Source organism: Podarcis pityusensis, assembly GCF_964106645.2.
Source record: "Podarcis pityusensis genome assembly, chromosome: 6".
NCBI classification, from domain to species: Eukaryota; Metazoa; Chordata; class Lepidosauria; order Squamata; family Lacertidae; genus Podarcis; species Podarcis pityusensis.
This window is the reverse complement of record NC_138030.1, coordinates 86391817-86411977: the sequence shown is the minus strand read 5'-3', so window position 1 is coordinate 86411977 and position 20161 is coordinate 86391817. Positions and strand designations below refer to the sequence as shown.

Here is a 20161-nt window from a genome sequence, read left to right as displayed (position 1 = left end):
TCACTGCGCCAGATCCAGAGATATGGGAGGAATTTGGCTCAGTTTGCATTTTAATGTGAACCTGTTAGGAACACATTCTTTAAGAAACAGATAAAAGTTCCTGGAAGCTTTAAAGAGGGTTTCCAGAATTTTCTTTAGTGTGTAGGTGTGGCACTCTAGGCTTGATTGGTGTCAGCCAGAGGTGCAAATAAAGAGAGGAAGTTACAGCCTGCAATTTCCGCACAAGGAAAGCACACACACACACACACACACACACACACACAGTCAGCACGCACAGTGACAACAAGTTTAGAAGTAAGATAACGTATGCTACTGATACTGTGAGTTTTGCTGTGTCAGGATTGTTAATTACTGGACTGAGATTATACGGTGCTGGAGAGATAAAGAAGGAATGTAAATAGCTTGTATATCATAGTAACAGCAACGCTTGTAGAACCAGTCAAGCAATAAAGATGCTCTTGACTGTGAATTTGAGTATGACTCCTGTCTTGTCCTCTGCCTCCGGGGAAAACTCTGCTACAACCAGTAAGAAGTGGTTTTACTGAGGTGCCACCACACAAGCAGGAAGCACAGGAGAAGTGTGTGGGCCCTAACCTCTAGTAGAACCAGCACCATATCCCATCATCCCTGACCACTGGTCCTGTTAGCTAGGGGTGATGATGGGAGTTGTAGTCCCAAAACACCTGGAGGGCTGAGTTTGCCTATGCCTGGGCTACAACATGAATACCAAGTCTTGACTGCCCATAGACTGAACAACAGCATTAGGACCACAACCTTTTTAAAATAGCTTTTAAAAAACCTGTTCACTGTAGCTCATGGCATAGGTAAAGGTAAAGGGACCCCTGACCCTTAGGTCCAGTCGTGACCGACTCTGGGGTTGCGGCACTCATCTCGCTTTATTGGCCGAGGGAGCTTCCGGGTCATGTGGCCAGCATGACTAAGCTGCTTCTGGCGAACCAGAGCAGCGCACGGAAATGCCGTTTACCTTCCTGCCGGAGTGGTACCTATTTATCTACTTGCACTTTGAGGTGCTTTCGAACTGCTAGGTGGGCAGGAGCTGGGACCGAGCAACGGGAGCTCATGCCATCGCGGGGATTCGAACCGCCGACCTTCTGATCGGCAAGTCCTTGGCTCTGTGGTTTAACCCACAGCGCCACCCGCATCCCTTCAACTCATGGCATAAGATAGAGTTAAAAAGTTAAAAGCAGCTTAGAGGACTCTGACCCTCCCTTAGCATGTATCTGTTAGCTGGTTTTGTCATCACTGCCATGTTGGTTTGAGACCACGTAAAAAGCCTCTGTCCATGTTTATCCTTTTGTGCTCAGTCCTTTGGGAGCTGGATTATTGCATCAAAAACATACCCTCAAATTGAACCATGTAGGCAGACATTTTACATGTACCCAGAAGACGTGGGAGCAACTACAGAGCCAAAGGCAAAGGAGGGGAGGGTTTTGTTAGTCTAAAAACATCCCTTCAATTTAAACAGAAATGAAACAAATCCAGTGGAAGAGGTGATTTCAGATTGCCTCTCTTTTTCACTTACTATCCTCTTCGAAGGCAGACAAGTAAACAACTGATTAAATATTATTATCATTTCTTTGTCTAGGTCTCACACCCACCTTCTGAACGACTGTCTGCAATTGGGGTCAAAGAGTCTAGGAAAGGTAATTGGATATACTGTCCCATTCAAACCTACATCGTCTGCCCTGTTCTATTTTGAACGCCCAGAACATGTATGTGGTCAGTTTGCATTGCACAGACTGCCCCCACACCCCACACAGATTATTCACTTTTCCCCCCCTTTTCGGTCTCCTGTCTGTTTTTGTTCTCTCTCCACTCTGATGCAGCCTTGATGTGCAAGATCGCTAATGACCTCCTCTTAAAGCATTCTGGCAGTCTATCACAAGTTTCCTGTCTCAATTATTACATGAGATTCAAGTTGTTCTGCCTGGCTTCTGTCAGCGCTAGACAATAATTACAACCCCCACATAAATCTCTGCTACGCTTTTTCTGCCAGCCTTCCTTCCTTCCTTTGGTTCTGCTCACAATCTATGCCCTGGAGAATGTCTGCAAATTCTCTACTTACGCTGAAATTAACTAAGAAGTGAGGTCAAGCTTTCCTGACAAAGATCCCTCATCAACTCCTTCTGAGATAAACTGGTTCAGCAAAAAGAATCACCTTACCAATCTGGCAGTCTTCAGGCACTTTTAACAACCTTTTTTTTTTACATATGTTGTTTGATTACTTCATTTATGAATGACTTCCTATGAAGCATCTCAAAGCAAATGCCCAATAAAGAATAAGGGGTTTCTGCTGGTTCAAAAGCTGGAGAGAGGGCAGGTATTTGGAATCTTGGGAGCAACAAATAAGAAAACTTTAATTTTGTTAATTGTCTCTGTTGCGTGTCGAGGTCCCCAGGTCCACCCCAATAACTCACACATCACACAGAAATTTTTGTTTAAGATTTTTGGCATAATTTTGGCCACAACTTTATTAAAATACAAATTTGTGAGTGGTTGCGTAGGCATTGGTTGCGATTATCTGCCCCCACCATGGGGGACAGACTGACATTCCGCACGATGCGAAAGTCAGAATAGGGGAATACACTTGGGGGTAACGCGGAGCAGGGAACCTGCCCTCACCCCAAATGCAACCAGGAGCTCATTGCTATGGCCCGAGCCCCCTTGACAGAGTGGACAAGCAATAGTTAGCCCCTGATTCCTTTAACGGAATCCCTTGCAGCAGCAGCATTAGAGGGGCAGGCACAGCCAATCCATGCCCCTCAACCAACCAAACCATAAACCAATGCCTAACCGCGAACCTTACAAGTTGTGACGATTTGCTACACAGTAGGCAAAAACCAAATGGCCCCAGCCAATCAGCCAGATGGACAAAATTCCTACCAGGCCCCCGCTCCAAAGCAGATGACCCCATGACAGGCATAGCAAGGTCAAAGCGAACAACCCTATTCTAGGGAGGGAGGGACGGGCATTCCGATGCACGGGCGAAAAGAGGAAGCCCTAGCCTCATGCAAGGAGTTTTAGTATTTCTGGCTGTCAATCAATAAATGGCAACATTAACTTCTTCCCAACAACAAGGGAAGCCCCAATCGCATCAGTGGCCAACGGTCAATTAGCCCGACCCCCAACTTTGGAGTGTCCTGGCGGCCCCCACTGCAACACGTGCTCTCCATGAAGGAGAACACACTTTGCAGTTGGGATATTGCGCTATGTGCCTGGGAATAAATGATATAAACTAAAATGCATTTGCACTGAGGTGTGTGTGTGTGTGTGTGTGTGTGTGTGTGTGTGTGTGTGTTAGCCAGGATTTCCAAGAGCTTCCCCTGTTTTCCTTACCAAAACAAACAGAAAAGATTTGCTAAAATCATGCATTTGTAATTTACTTACCGTGGATTGTGAGTTTGAGTTCCTTAAACTGTTTGCCAGCAGAATTGGCTGCGCTGCACTGATAGCGCCCTTTGTCTATTCTCCGAGCACTCTTAATGTGCAGGATCTGGCCTTCATCCAAAACCTCAATATTAGGATCCCCTAAGAAGAGGGGCCTGGAGGAAAACAAAAACAGAAAAACACCACCACTTCTGTGATACTGTGGGTGCACACAAGCCACAGTGAGTAACCTGGAACTTATTTCTGCATAAACATGCCTGGGATTTCACTATGTGTAATACACCACTCCTTCAACTCATTGGGTTATTGTAACCAAACGGGTGTATCCAGCTGGGATCCCCAAACTGATGGCAAAATGGGCCCCCCACCAATGAAATGGGGATCATGCAAATATTTAGCAGTTCCCCCTCCCCCTTCATTCCTCCACTACCATCTCCATTGCTGTTCTGAAAGATCGCATCTTCTAAATCAGATTATTCAGGGGAGATGCAAGGGCAAGAGGAAATTGCCAAGCAACACCGTCATTCATTCAGCCTTTATTGGCATAATATCAAATTTTAAATGATATACCTATTAAGATATACTACAATGTCACTTCCAGACGACCTTTTTATGGAGCACTAATTCCCCTTTGGTTGCACCAAGTTTGTGGGGAGGTTAGGCATTTTCATTCCAAATACACATTTCTAAATGCAGTTTGATATGTTTATGGAGAAGAGGACTGCACCAGAACACTTTAGGAAATATGAAAGCTAGTGAATATCTAAGTTCAATGTCTGTATTTTAGTCCGGGAGATATGGATCAAGTCACAGTTCCTACTGAAATCTGCAGAGATCTGAGTTCCTCATGCATGTCCAGCCATAACCCTACAAGGTCAAACTGCTGCAGATAAATGGTGCGTCTGCATTACAAAATTCAAATCAATGTGAAAATCTACTGAATTGTCACAGCGCCAACAAACCAAGGAACTGTGGAAGCTGCAGTTCTAAGCAGGAAGCTAGTCACCCTTAGGGTTTCACTGAACAAAAAGAAGTCACCCTTAGGGTTTCACTGAACAAAATCACATTGTTCCAACATTTAAACCCGGCTTAGAACAATTGACATTTGTTATGTAGATGTGCCCAAACAATTCAAAGCCACAGTCTGACGGCATTCATTCAATTATTAAAGTTCTTAACTCGGGACCTTCTTCCTTGGGGCGGGGGGGGTTGAAGCAGAGATTGGATGGCCATCTGCCATGGATGCTTTAGCTGAATTTCCCGCAGTGCAGGGGGTTGGACTAGATTCTATAATGGGAAAATCTTTGACACACACCCCCAGATGTTCCTGAACCACATTTCCCATCAGCTCCAGCCGGCATGGCCAATAGTCAAAGCTGATGGGAGTTGTGGTTTGACAACATCTGGAGGGCCAAATGTTTCCCTTCCCCAATCTTAACAATCTGAACCTGTGTGCAAATCAGCCCAAAGTGGTGCCAAAATACCAAAGATAAAGCATCAGTTAACAGCTACCGGCAACGTTCTACATTGTACAGATTTCCAAGTTGCAGTTGCCATTAGAATATCCACTTTGGCCACTGGCCTGCATTACGAAACGCTAATGCTATTTGTCCAAGAATATTTATATACTCATTTTTGTTGTCCAACTAACATTTGTACTGCCAAGTTCAATCCCCTTAATGGGCTTTTCCTGGAAGATGTGTAGTTCAGAGGCTCAAAATCTCAACTCTGCAGTATACTGTGCTGGAATGTAACTCTGCGCATCTGTAAAAACATTTCACCTTCTTCTCTATTCTGCCGAACAAATGAAATAATAGGCTTGATCCACTTGCAGTGTCTCCTGGGGTCACTCACATTCATTTCATTAAGGCTTCCATTCACAAGTTTCCAATACACCGCTGTTCATGTGGCTGCTTTTTGAAAAGATATGAAAACGACATCTGCAGATTGGTCTTAAAGCCGTGAGAACCTGCTGTCTCGGTTCACACAAAGCCTTGTTTCACCCTGGGACTACAAACATCACAAGAAGGTATGGTCTAGTACCTGACTTCAGCAGGTTTTTACATTCCTAAAAGCCTTTGTGGCGTTCATTTACTAAAGCTGAATGGCTGAAAATAATGCTTTAGCATACGTCAATGTGTCTGCCAAATCAGTAGATGACAGGTAGAAAAGGAGCTTCCCTGGGCTTTGTGATTACATTTTGGGGGAGGATGAGTAACCTTTTGCTACAAAATAAAAAAATTCCTTCCAGTAGCACCTTAAAAAGGTAAAGGGACCCCTGACCCTGATCGCGGATGACTCTGGGGTTGCGGCGCTCATCTCACTTTACTGGCCGAGAGAGCCGGTGTACAGCTTCCGGGTCATGTGACCAGCATGACTAAGCCGCTTCTGGTGAACCAGAGCAGCGCACGGAAACGCTGTTTACCTTCCCGCCGGAGCGGTACCTATTTATGTACTTGCACTTTGACATGCTTTCGAACTGCTAGGTTGGCAGGAGCAGGGACCGAGCAACAATTGAATACATACTCTGCTATAAAGGGATTTATTTTTATCATCAAACAAATTAAAACTTAAGTAAACTATGTTTTTTAAATTAAAATCTAAACAGGAGCTCACTCCGTCGCGGGGATTCGAACCTCCAACCTTCTGATCGGCAAGCCCTAGGCTCTGTGGTTTAACCCACAGCTCCACCCGCATCCCATACCAAGTTTGTTATTGGTATGAGCTTTCATGTGAATACACACTTACTGAACTGGGAAGATGAGCAGCTTTAACTTTTATCTGGGCTTGCCCACACCACAGTTTATGTGAATTTAAAGGAGATTATGTCTCTACTTTTTCCTAGGAGGGGAAATCCCTTTCATCCAAGTGGCAACCTGCACCCCCGCTAAATTTAGATTTTCCCAAGCAATCCCATAGAAGAAGAAATTCCAATTTAAACTGCATGTTACTCGACTGTGAACACACTGAAGCCCATTGTGCGTACGTTGTATCTTTGTTTTGCTTTTCATGTGCTGCAGTCTGTCACCACACTCCCTACTTCGTTTTGCTTCCATCGGCCCAAAGGAAAGGACGCTGCCTGCCTTTTCCCAACCACGTTCACATTTTTTGTTTCTTCATTTATTTTATGGGAGCTCTTTTGCACAGAACGGCTCTTGCACAAAACAGCTGTATTAAAAAGAACCGGTGCTGTCTTTTTCTAGGAAAAAAGAGGTGCTGGAACTCACCACAAATGCCTCCCTTGTTCTGTTGGAATGGCAACGGTGCCCACCTGAGAGATGCCAGAACTGAGTTTCGATGAGTTCCAGCAAAGAAAGGAAAAAAGAGGACTGATGTGCGGCCCAAATGTAGCTGTGTACACCCATTTGGGTGGCGCTGTGGTTTAGACCACTGAGCCTCTTGGGCTTGCCGATCAGAAGGTCAGCAGTTCAAATCCCTGCGACAGGGTGAGTTCCCATTGCTCGGTCACTGCTCCTGCCAACCTACCAGTCCGAAAGCACACCAGTGCAAGTAGATAAATAGGTACCACTGTGGCGGGAAGGTAAACAGCGTTTCCGTGGGCTCTGGTTTCTGTCACGGTGTCCCGTTGCGCCAGAAGCAGTTTAGTCCTGCTGGCCACATGAGCCAGAAAGCTGTCTGTGGACAAACACCAGCTCCCTCGGCCTGAAAGCGAGATGGGCGCTGCAACCCCATAGTCGCCTTTGAATAGACTTAACCAGGAAGTTAGATTATCCTCCACCAGGGCCAGGGCCTTCTCAGTGATGGCTCCGACCTGGTGGAATGCTCTGTCCCATGAGACCAGGGCCCTGCGGGATTTAACTTCCTTCCGCAGGGCCTGTAAGACAGAAATATTCCAACTGGCTTTCATTTTGAACTTAGCCTGATCTTTTATTCCCCTTCCTTCCCTCCCCCTCCCCTTTTTATGAAGATTACCCGCTCTGGAATCCCACAGCTAATTCTCCCCTGGTCTCCTCGCTGGCCCAAATAGGTCTAATTTAGCCAGCTAGCCCTGGTGATCATCTAATGTTTATTGGATGGATTTCCCCCCTAAATTGATTTTTGATTTTATTGTTATTCACGTTTTATACTGTATTTTATGCTGTTTTTTTGTAGCATAAATTAAGTGTTTTAAATTTGTTGTTAGCCGCCCTGAGCCCGGTTTTCTGAACAGGGAAGGGCTGGGTATAAATAAAAAATGATTATTTATTATTATTATTAACCTCCCAGGGGTCTTTTACGTTCACGTTTACTTTTACCGATATATCAACAGGAAGACAACAGTTCCTCATCTCTCTTTACTATCTTGCATCAATGTAAGAATGGGAACTTACTTTCCATCTTTGAACCACTGGATGGTGGGGAGAGGAGTACCACTGACTCTGCATTCCAAGGTGGCATCGTGGTTGAGGACGACGGAAACTTCGCTAGATGTGTCGGCACCTCTTATGGTGGGTGGGACTTGGTGGGAAAGGAAACAATGAGAATCACTAGTCAAACAGGAGGAGGAGAGTGGTTAAACAAAATGTATCATGCTCCCTGACTCTTACAGATGGGGCTAGATCACATTGAAAGAAGAAGCAACCAAAATTAGTAAGGGCCAAGCTTAAAGCTTACTGGGAAATGATATACAATGAAATGAAAAGGATGTTTAAAATAACCTTTGTAAAAAAAAAAAAAAAAAAGCAACCCAGTAAAAACAGAAGCTGTTCTTTTAGGAATTATAGGGAGAGAACTACCTAAAATGTATAGAAATTTATTCATGTATGCTACTACAGCGGCAAGAATGTGACTTGCCCAAAAATGGAAAGAAGCAGAAGTCCTAGCAAAGGAAGAATGGATACAAAAACTTATGGAATATGCAGAAATGATGAAACTTACCGGAAGAATTAAGAAATCAAGATAAGTTTTTAAAAAGAATGGAAATGGTTTATCGAATCTTTACAGATAAATTGCAAATAGATCAAAACATTGGCAGGATTACAGTAACAATCTGCAGTATATATTTAAAGAAAATGAATAAAGGAGCAAATTAAGTTAATTTGGATATGAAAAGAAGATATTAAAAACAAATTTAAGGAACCGCAGAAAGAGGGGGAAGGAAGTCAAGTTTTGAAATGTCAAAATGATTGTAAAATTAGTGAAATGTATAAACTTGAAAAGTATAAAGAACAAACAAAATTAGTAAGGGCTGCTGGGCACTTAGATGCTATTATAAAAAGAGGCAAGAAAACCTGATTTGGCATTAGGTGCCCCACCACTGCTCTATAACTCAGGCTTATATTAAATGTCAGGTATACTTGAAATACTAAAGGCTACTTTTTCAAGATTACTATCTTTAACAATACCAACCTCGCACATCTACACTGAAGAATTTCTCTGAGCTTCCTGCTATGTTGGTGGCTTTACACGAATACAGTCCAGCATCATCAGTTGCAGCTTTAAGAAGTTTCAACAGCTTCCCATTGTTCAAAATCTGCAGAGTGCTGCTCTCCACCACCTGAAAACAATCCAAGAACAACTAATTCAACACCTGCCAGATATAGCATCTGAATAATCTAACTTACCCACACCATTTCCTGGGCCTAATTAAGCCAGTCATACTTTAACAGTATTCCTGAAAGTTATAAAGCATGATCTGCAATTAGGAGTCATGGCAGAGGCTAAATAATTTTACAGATGGCAATGAATTATCACTATGATCTTCCAAATCTGAAGAGACAGTTGTTTCCTTAACTAGTTTTCTACTAGTGCAAGGATGCAGGCAGCAGGACTGGAAAAATCACTACAGCCCAGAGCTATAATAACCCTTCCACTCTTGCAGCCCATCACATCATGAGCACAAGTGAATAACTGATTTACCGTATTTTTTGCTCCATAAGACGCACGTTTTTCTTCCTAAAAAGTAAGGGGAAATGTCTGTGCGTCTTATGGAGCGAATGCATGGTCCCTGGAGCTGAATTGCCCACGGGCAAAAAGCAGATCATGCTTTTTGTTTTTGAAAGCGGGAAGGGGGTGTTGAAACAAAGCCGCTGATCGTTTGCTGATCAGGGAGAGAGATAAGGGCCACTAGAGATAAAGGAGGCTGCCTGGGAGGGGGGAGATAAAGACAGCAAATTTGCAAAGGGGGGAAACAGGAAGACTAAAGCATTAAGGAGAGAAATTAGAAGAAAAGGAGGAGCAAAAAACTGCTCCAGCTAAGACACTAAGGCAGAGGGAAGCGAGTGTTGAAAGGAAACAGCTGATTGGTGGGATTCGAAGAGAGATAAGGGCCGCTAGCAGAGGCTGCCTGGGAGCAGGGAGGTAAAAGCCCATGGATCCTCAGGATTTTTACATTGGGTCACTCCAAATTCACCATCAGATCACATAGCATGTCCATGGCTACAGCCTGCACCAAAAAAATCACACACCCACTGTTTCCTGGGGCTGCAATGGTGCAAAAATGTGGTTACAAAGCATGGGTCCACGTGGATCCTCAGGATTTTTGCATTGGGTCACCCCAAATTCACCATTAGATCACGTCTGTGGCCACAGCATGAACCACAAAAATCATATATCCACTATTTCGTTCCGAATATTTTTTTTTCTTGTTTTCCTCCTCTAAAAACTAGGTGCGCCTTATGGTCAGGTGCGCCTTATGGAGTGAAAAATACGTTATATTGTTCAATACCTACTTCTCCAAACATTGAAAAGTTTCAGGGTCACGGAGTTTATCCAGGTTTGCTTTGCTTTGGAAGGACGTCACTGGAGACTTACTAGTGTTTTTGCAATATTCGACTTGTTAGCACCTGTCTGTCTCGAGAGACAATGGAGTACGCCTCTGGGGGTGAAGTCAAGCCACTGCATTAGCAGCACTGAAAGAACCTCCCTGGGGCACAAGCCTGGGCAGTGTGTACAGAGGTCCTGGGCTGCCCAGATGACAAGATTCACTCTCTTGGCTGAGTGGACCAAAAGAAAGCAGAGCAGTGTATATGGAACCAGCTTGGCTGCACGGGTTGCCAAAAGGAGGAGTACAAGGTACCACCCAACCATCCTAGGGACTTCAGCTGAGTTTTACCCCTTAGCCTTTCATTCTCCTGGAGATATCACACAAAGCAGTGGAGATTTAGGATCACAGCTTTCCTTCTCTTAGATGGGTATAGTTGAGTTTATTTACAAATATAAAAGCTGGACACAGGTGGAGGTAAACCATACACATCACTTGGAAAGACAGGCGAACTAATGCCAGTGTACTGGAAGAAGCAAAGATCACCAGTGTTGAAGCAATGATTCTTCAACACCGACTTCGTTGGACTGGTCATGTTGTGCGGATGCCTGATTATCATCTTCCAAAGCAACTACTCTATTCCAAACTTAAAAATGGAAAGCGTAATGCTGGTGGTCAATAAAAGAGGTTCAAAGACTCTCTCAAGGCAAATCTAAAAAAATGTAGTATAAACACGGACAACTGGGAAACACTGGCCTGTGAGTGCTCCAGTTGGAGAACAGCTTTTACCAAAGGTGTCATTGGCTTTGAAGATGCCCAAACTCAGGACAAAAGGGAGAAATGTGCTAAGAGGAAGGCACGCTTGGCAAACCCTCACCGTGATCAACTCCCACCCAGAAACCTATGTTCCCACTGTGGAAGGACGCGTGGATCCAGAATTGGCCTCCACAGTCACTTACGGACTCACTATTAAAACTGTGTTCATGAAAAACAATCTTACTTGGCTACAAGTGATCACCATAGAAGAAGATGACTAGCCTTCTTCCCTATAGCTATGCTGGCTGGAGATGATGGGAATTGGAGTATAACAACACCAGAAGGGCTATAGGTTCTACCCCCAGGCTCAAACAGACAGCTATAGTCCACTGAAGCCACACGTATGCCATGGCCTATGGCTAGCCCAATAAAAATATATTATTTCTGAAGCCAAAAGCCTTCAATATGCATTCTACTATTGTAATGGTGGGATTTTACCAGCAACTCAATAAAGACACAGTAATGAGGAAAGAGCAAAGTTGGATGTAGGACATTATTTGTTTTACAACATTCTGAAGAGAACATACTCAACTGCCAGGCATCTTGCTAACATCTTGCACCTAAACACCATGACATCTGTCTTAAGACATCCTCACAGGGCCAATTAACGACCCTGTTTGTCACCTGACAAAAATATATATGGATTTGAATACCTATAGTCTACTTAAATTTGTCCACAACTGGACAAATTTGCTGCTTGGTGGTCAGTTGTACGCAAGGGCATGGGTAGTCTATACCCAAAGAAAAATCAAAATCCAAGAGTAAGGAGCTATAGCTTCAACTTGCAGAATAAAACATGCAGATGAGCTGAATTTGCATTCGTATTTACACACAAACACACTACTCAACCTGGCTCCAAGTCTCAGGCTTCCAGGTAAATGAGGACATTGGGCCAGCATAGAAATAACAGCAGAAACATAGGTAGGTAGAGTAAAAGACAGGGCAGCAGGGGGGAGAATTCAGGGAACACTCTGAGCCACTAGAGTTATACTTCTTAATTAACAAATGACTGTTTTCACCAAAGTACAGTTCTCTGCAAGGGATTACATGGAATGTCCATTGTAATCATTAAGCCACACAGCAACCTACTATTTGAAGTATAAACACTGCTTAAATATATGCAGCACTCAGTCCAAACCTATCCGAAGGAGACAACCATCACCAAAGAGCAGTTAGCAAAAAAAATTACAGAGTTCTTCCTGAAAGCTTTCAGGAAGCTTTTACTGGGGAAGAGGAATTAACTTTGTTGGGTTTTATTTATTTTACTTGTAGGGCGGGGGAGAATCGACCACACCTATACATACCTGAACATCAGCTTTGTACCAAGTGATGATGGGAAATGGGTTGCCAGATACCTCACAGAACAGACTTAGGGGCTGATTAATAGTCACAGATGCATTTGTTACCTTGTCCTGATCTCTGATTTCAGGTGGAACTGCAATCAAAGGAGCTGAATAAATACTTATGTGAACATTTGGGTGCTTGGTTTTGCTTTTTAAAAACATATTATTTTATTAACTATTTATTCATTTCATAAAATTTAATAAACTGCTAAATTGCAAAAACACATCCTCAAAGCGGTTTTTACAAAATATAACACTGCAAAATCAAGAAAAATTTACAACCCTGCTTCGAAGCAAACAAGAGTAAAAATACTAAAACAGATTAAAATTACCTCAACTTACTAAGTATCTGCGTAAAGGTAAAGGTAAAGGGACCCCTGACCATTAGGCCCAGTCGTGACCGACTCTGGGGTTGCGGCGCTCATCTCGCTTTATTGGCCGAGGGAGCCGGCGTACAGCTTCCGGGTCATGTGGCCAGCATGACTAAGCCGCTCCTGGCGAACCAGAGCAGCGCACGGAAACACCGTTTACCTTCCCGCCAGAGCAGTACCTATTTATCTACTTGCACTGGTGTGCTTTCGAACTGCTAGGTTGGCAGGAGCAGGGACAGGGCAACAGGAGCTCACCCCGTTACGGGGATTCGAACCGCCGACCTTCTGATCAGCAAGTCCTAGGCTCTGTGGTTTAACCCACAGCGCCACCCACGTCCCTTAAGCATCTGGGTAGGCTTGTCTAAACAGGAACATTTTTAGCAGGAACTGAGAAGGCTACAGTGAAGACGCCTGCCTGATCTCACTAGGCAGAGAGTTCCAAAGGGCAGATGCTGCCACACCAAACAACTGAGTTCTTACAAATGCACAACGGGTATTATGTGGCACCTGCAGCAGTGCCAATTCCACTGATCGAAGCGGGCATTCTTGTCTTTTTTTATTATTTACCGTATTTTTTGCTCTATAAGACTCACTTTTTCCCTCCTAAAAAGTAAGGGGAAATGTGTGTGCGTCTTATGGAGCGAATGCAGGCTGCGCAGCTATCCCAGAAGCCAGAACAGCAAGAGGGATCGCTGCTTTCACTGCGCAGCGATCCCTCTTGTTGTTCTGGCTTCTGAGATTCAGAATATTTTTCTTCTTGTTTTCCTCCTTCAAAAACTAGGTGCGTCTTGTGGTCTGGTGCGTCTTATAGAGCGAAAAATACGGTAGCTTCCACACACAGTGAAGTGTGCCCCCACCCCTGGGGTTGACATTTATTCAACTAATACCGAAAACCTAGTCAATTTTCCAGCAGAGCCTTGGTTTTTTTTTTTTAAAAAAAAATCAATTTTGAAGTCGATTGAAAGAATAAAATAAACAACATTTGTAAATATAGTATTAGATAAAAAGGTAAAGGACCCCTGGATGGTTAAGTCCAGCCAAAGGAGACTATGGGGTGCAGTACTCATCTCGCTTTTAGGCTGCGGGAGCCGGCGTTTGTCCACAGACAGCTTTCTGGGTCATGTGGCCAGCATGACTAAGCCGCTTCTGGTGCAATGGGACACCGTGGCAGAAACCAGAGCACACAGAAACGCCATTTACCTTCCCGCCATGTGGTACCTATTTATCTACTTGCACTGGTGTACTTCTGAACTGCTAGGTTAGCAGGAGCTGGGACAGAGCAACGGGAGCTCACCCCGTCGTGGGGATTCGAACTGCTGACCTTCCGATCGGCAAGCCTAAGAGGCTCAGTGGTTCAGACCACAGCGCCACCCGTGTCCCTATAGCATTAGAAAGATATTTGGTGCTTGTTTACCATGAACTTTCAGGTTGTAAGTTTTTTCTGTGCTTCCAGCTTCATTGACCGCAACGCAGACGTATTCTCCATTGTCATATGGTGTGACTGAAGCAATAACCAGCAGGGTGCCATCTTCCAAGATTGAAATGCCAGGTTCATTTCCAGTTAGCTCCTTGTTATTATGCAACCATTTTATTACAGGCTTTGGGGTACCTGCAGAGAAGGACAGAGCGTGCTATACGGGACTTCTAAAATTTCGCTTAAAAAGGAAATACTTTAATAATAAGGTTTTTGGGAGTCTTCAATGAAACACAGGCCAGTAATTTAACTGACACAAGCCCTGTATGGAGACAACGACAAACCCAGGAACAAAGCACTCCTAGATTGTCTAACAATGCACTTAGATTGTATATAATTTTAATTAAATTTTCTGTTTTACAATTTAAAATACTCATTTTTACATCCTTAAGATATCAATGACTTCCCTTCTTCTCTTTCCATGGTTCATTTTGCATATCATAAATCCCTGCATATTTTACAAAAAAAAAACCCTATACCATTCAGTATTCCATTATTGCATCCATCAAAACTTGTTTACACTGTTGAATTTATCTTAATGCTGCCAGCGTTTTCATCTGTACACAATTATTTCCCATATATTCAATAAATGTTTCCCAATCTTGTTAAAACGTATGTTTTCTTGTTCTCTTATTCTATATGTTAAGTCTGCAAGTTGTGCATATTATGTCAACTTAAGTTCTCATTCTTCTTTAGTTGGGACCCACAATGCACCCCTATTGAAGTATATCAGCACACCCAGTGAACTTTTAAAACAATTATCTGGGTTTTCTTCCACTCTACCAGGAGTAGCTACTGGCAATGTGGCAGAGAAGATCCCTCAGGTTTCCAAGAACAATTGCAGGAGATTCTAGGTGCATGGTTAACATTGCATTCCATACCTTTGGCTGGACATGGGAAGGCAATTCGTTCCTTTGCTACTCTTTCCTGCAGCGGAGTGTTGTACGGCGGATCAAGCACACCTACACTAGGAGGTTCTAAAGTGAGGGAAGGAACAGAAATTAAATATTGCGTTGCTTGATTTCCCAAAATGTGTAAGTTTCTCAAAATTCTGTTTCAAAACTCAGAAATACGATACAGTGGCACCTCGGTTTTCAATCATCTCCGTTGACAAACATTTCGGTTTTCAAACGCTGTAAACCCGGAAGTAAATGCTTCGGTTTTTGAACATGCCTCAGAAGTCGAACAAGAAACATGGCTTCTGTTGACTGCAAGATCCTGAGGCCTGAATGTCAGCTACTGGGTTTTTGGTTTTCGAACATTTCAGAACTCAAACGGTCTTCCAGAACGGATTATGTTCAAAAACCAAGGTACCACTGTATTCAAATTACATGGTTTCATTCCTATTTTTTAAAGCACTTTTTAAAATACGAAGGTTTCATTCTCTAGGTAATACATTTGGTTCCTCATTTCACTTCACATGGTGACTAGGGGTGCACTAGAACTTTTCAGTGGAAAAAAACCACACATTCTCTGAAAGCTTGAACAAGTGTCTCATCTCATGTTAAAAAGTTGAATCCTACTCAGATGAAATACAATTTTTTCCCTCACATGCTTCTTGTTTTGTGCTATTGCATAATAAAAACGAAAGGGATAATCCATTACTGTGCTAAGATTTTTGGCTCCAACGCTATAGTACCTTGAACGTGGACCATTATCTCAGCTTCATCACGGCCGGCAATGTTACTTGCCACACATTTGTAGATTCCCGAGTCTGATATCACAACTTTGCTGATTCTGAGAGCCCCGTCTGAAGAGGCGCCATATTGCCTGTTGTCTACCAAAATGGGATTTTGGTCTTTAAGCCAAGTGATCGTTGGAGGTGGGATCCCATGTGCGTTGCAAGGTATATCGATTCTGGAACCAGCTTTTGCTTTCATCACTCGAGGCCCACGTTGTATCTTTGGAGGAACTAGGCAAAGCGAGTTAGTTAGTGCTGACACAGAAAGGTTTTATCAGATCATTCAGTAAGATATGATCAATGTGAGTACAGCATCTGGCCCCTACATGGCTTAAAGACTTTGAAAATTAACGTAGAGCACCCTCTTAACTATCAACCCCAGCTAGCATGGCCAATGGTCAGAGCGGTGGTCCAGGAACATCTGGGGAGCCATAGGTTACCCATCCCTGCTCTTAACCATACTGATTGTGAAGCAAATTCCAATTGCTAAAGCACATAAAGAAGCATAAAAAGGTAAAGGTAAAGGGACCCCTGACCCATTAGGTCCAGTCGTGACCAACTCTGGGGCTGCGACGCTCATCTCACTTTACTGGCCGAGGGAGCCAGCGTACAGCTGGTCATGTGGCCAGCGTACAGCTGGTCATGTGAACCAGAGCAGCGCACCAAAATGCCGTTTACCTTCCCGCCAGAGCGGTACCTATTTATCTACTTGCACTTTGATGTGCTTTTGAATTGCTAGGTTGGCAGGAGCTGGGACAGAGCAACGGGAGCTCACCCCGTCGTGGGGATTCGAACCACCGACCTTCTGATCGGCAAGTCCTAGGCTCTGTGGTTTAGACCACAGCGCCACCCGCGTCCATGAAGAGGCATATGTTGAGTTTATTTAGGGCAGAATTCAATGTTGTGTTTTTAACATCGTTCCATCAGCGCAGGCATTCCAGCTTCCCAAACAGAACCGTCTCCCCTCTCCTCCCCTTGAATATAGAGGAGGGGGAGAGGATGCAGCCGCCAAGGCCCAGTCCTTGTGATGCACTAGCTCTGAACTGCAGAGAGCAGAAATCCGCCCTGGGCGGGAAGAATGGGGGAGCAGAGCAGAACGCAAGGAGTCTTCATTTTTTATTATTATTAAAAAAATGCTTTTTGCACGCGTGTCTAATCTTACCCCTTTCTCCAATTTATTTATTGGTGTGCGTTTTTATTTTTTGTAAATCTACCAAAGAATAATAATAATTTTAAAAAATGGGATTAAGGGGTTTTCTCAGGATAGTGGAGGGCTTGTATGCTGTGTCCCGTTGGTGCAAATGCCCTGTGGGCAGGAGAACAAGAAAAAAAGGGAGTTGAGGAGGGTCAGTTGGAGAAGAGTGAGAAATGTCCCTATTTTGCCCCCGAGGTATGTTGGTGGGTCTGTGATTTTGTGGGTTTCTTTTTTTTTTTTTAATAAATTTTTTTATTAGGTTGTTTTTTTAACATATCATTTTCAACAGTAATTAAACATACTTTTACATCTTATTCAAAAAAATTTCTACTTTGTAACACTTCGTATATTTCTCCTTACAAAACTTCTTGCAGTCCTACTAGCGTAATTTGTTGATTACAGATTTTGTGGGTTTCTTTGGCGTCTGGAAAAGCTGTTAAAGATGCCTGCTACACTGCAATTTATTTCCATTAAGATAGGATTTGTGGAAGAGGACATTCCATGCCCAAGAAGCACCTTAAGGTGTCAAGACCCAGGCATCCCTCCTAAAAAATATGGGAAGATTCTGGTGCCAGCAACTGAAGTAGTACCTCTGCATGTATGTCTAGACTTCCCCCCCCACTAACTCAGAAAGGACTCTTACTGCACTCTAAACAGCTTACCATGTACATTGAGCTTCACTGACTGAGTCGCATTCCCGGCAATGTTTGTGGCTACACAGAGATACATGCCACTGTCTGAAACCCGTGTCTCTGTGATCTTCATTGACCCTGAAGGGAGGAAGGTGTGCCTGGAAAAAGCAGGAAACAGATATGACTATATAAATATTTACCATGAGGGGGATGCACGTTGCTGAGATATTAGTAATGAATACCACACGCTAAACGGCATCTGTTCAGTATTATTTTTTGCTCAGATTGGTCTGGTTTTCACCTAACTGTGCTTGTGATCTGTCTTACGTCTTCCTTCTACATATCTCGTGAATGAAGTAAGAGACTGAGAACAACCAAAAAAAAAAAAAAAAATCCCCTTTTAAATATGCCATGCCATCCAATCTATGGAGAAATTATGGATAGAAACTAAGCGGTTTCCAGCTGTAATGCTTTAAGAGATACGAAAAACGGTTTACAAATGGGTAAAAGCTTAAGGGTAAGGATTTGCTGAACAAACAAACTGAACTGGAATACAAAAAAGGGAGGTATGAGGAGGTCCGGGGAAATAAGGGTAAGGAAGATATGCTATGGAAAGTTAACATGTTTTTAACTGTTTTTATCTTGTATGTTTTTCTTTATCTTTCTTCTTTTTGTTATATTTTAAAAATTTTATTCTTTTTTCTGTATTTTGTATTTTCTTGTATTTTTATTTTTTGTTTTTGTATTCTTTGAAACTTTAATAAATATCATTTAAAAAAAAAAACAATCTATGGAGAAATTAGTGGATTTTTCTATCGTGCTTCTACACTTGAGGAAGTGTCCCCCAGCCCAGCCCATATATCGTCGCATGGCGTGTTCACTGAAAACAGGAATTGAGGGACCTCCATTGGAAGTAAAACTTTACCGGTCCAGAAACAGGTCCCTTTGGGTGTTAGCCACTGAAGGAGGTGTACCAAAATGGCTGGACACAGGGCCCCACTGACCATAAAAACCCCAATGTTCCCCACTCCTGTTTGTGGGCAGCTGAAGGGAACTGTATAACCTTTCCAAGAGTAGTTTGATATGACTGCTGAGTGCACAACAAGCATGCACAAGACCTATAAAATCTTTGGAGAAAAGCACATTTCTAACAATATCTGTATTTTGACTCACGTATTGTTTTGGGAAACACAAATTACATAAAGGTAAAGGACCCCTGACAGTTAAGTCCAGTCGTGAACAACTCTGGGGTTGAGGCTCATCTCGCTTTACTGGCCAAGGGAGCCAACGTTTTGTCCACAGACAGTTTTTCCGGGTCATGTAGCCAGCATGACTAAGCCGCTTCTTAGTCAGAGCAGTGCACAGAAACGCTGTTTACCTTCCCGCCGGAGCAGTACCTATTTATCTACTTGCACTGGCATGCTTTTGAACTGCTAGGTTGGCAGGAGCTGGGACCGAGCAACAGGGGCTCACTCCGTCGTGGGGATTCGAACCGCCAACCTTCCAATCAGCAAGCCCTAGGCTCTGTGGTTTAGACCACAGTGCCACCCGCAAATTACATAGGCTCACGTTAAAATGTAAACTGAACCAAATTTCTCCCCCATCCCTGGTCAGAAGAAGTGACAGACTATATATTCAATGTATTCTTTGAAAAAGAGGGATTCTCTGTGTTAGTAATAGTCTCCATGCTTATACTTCATCCTAAAGTCATTAATGCTGATTTACAACAAATTACTATACTGCTACTAACAGCAAAGCAGTGCACTGCAGGAAAAAAATGGAAAAACAGAAATCTTCCTACCATAACTTGATTAAGAAAAACATGGCAAACTATATTAGTGATAAAACATAAATGTGAGGAAAAACACAATACTTAATAATCAAGGAAACAAACGAATTGAAAGGTGGGTCTTGTTTTTCCATTTCTGGAATGATGAAATAAATGATTATATTTCCCCCTTTAATTTATTCATGGTATTATAGAGTTTTGGTTATATTGTCGCTCTCCCCTCTTCATATGTCATTTCCTTGTTGCTATGGTTGTTTGTTTTTCCTATTTTTCATTTATTTATTTTCTTGTCTTTTTTTCTTCTTGCACTTCCTGAGAAGCAAAGCAGCTCAATGTATAATGGCTTTCATCCCACACCGCCACAACCTAGTATTGATAAAATTTATTTTTTAAAGAAGAAAAAGAAATAGGTATCCATGCCAAAATGAAGTGCAGCTCAAAACAGAGCTACGATTTCGTTCCCAAGTGTATATTCTGACGCTATGTCTGAGCCATGTAATCCCAGTCAGGTGAGGAACAGAAAATGAGGGGCAGGGAGAAAGCCAAGCCAAGCTAAAAAGCAGATAGACAAAGCCATGGCAGGAATGAGATTTGGAAACAAGAAAAAGCTGTGAGACAGGAGCAGAACCCGATGCAAGACCAAGAACGACGCTACGCAATCAACAACTGCGCATGATATTCATCGCTACACAATGCCCACTTCCAACTGTACATCAAGGCAGCCCCACGTTTTTTAAAAAAAATCCCAA

General features: G+C 43.1%; 1 protein-coding gene across 4 annotated transcripts in view; it reads right to left on the bottom strand.

The window, feature by feature from the left end:
- Positions 1 to 20161, bottom strand: part of HMCN1 (hemicentin 1) — a 293517-nt gene that overhangs the window by 143426 nt on the left and 129930 nt on the right. For all 4 annotated transcript variants that reach the window (XR_013988112.1, XM_081011980.1, XM_081011981.1 and 1 more), the window contains 8 exons: positions 17654 to 17781; positions 15755 to 16027; positions 14997 to 15092; positions 14056 to 14250; positions 12232 to 12362; positions 8758 to 8905; positions 7740 to 7866; positions 3409 to 3563 (listed from right to left, as the gene is read on the bottom strand). Coding sequence is in view for 3 of the 4 variants with exons in the window: in XM_081011980.1 (XP_080868106.1) it covers positions 3409 to 3563; positions 7740 to 7866; positions 8758 to 8905; positions 12232 to 12362; positions 14056 to 14250; positions 14997 to 15092; positions 15755 to 16027; positions 17654 to 17781 (1253 nt within the window). In the remaining variant the exon portion in view is untranslated. The remainder of the gene's footprint in view (positions 1 to 3408; positions 3564 to 7739; positions 7867 to 8757; positions 8906 to 12231; positions 12363 to 14055; positions 14251 to 14996; positions 15093 to 15754; positions 16028 to 17653; positions 17782 to 20161) is intronic.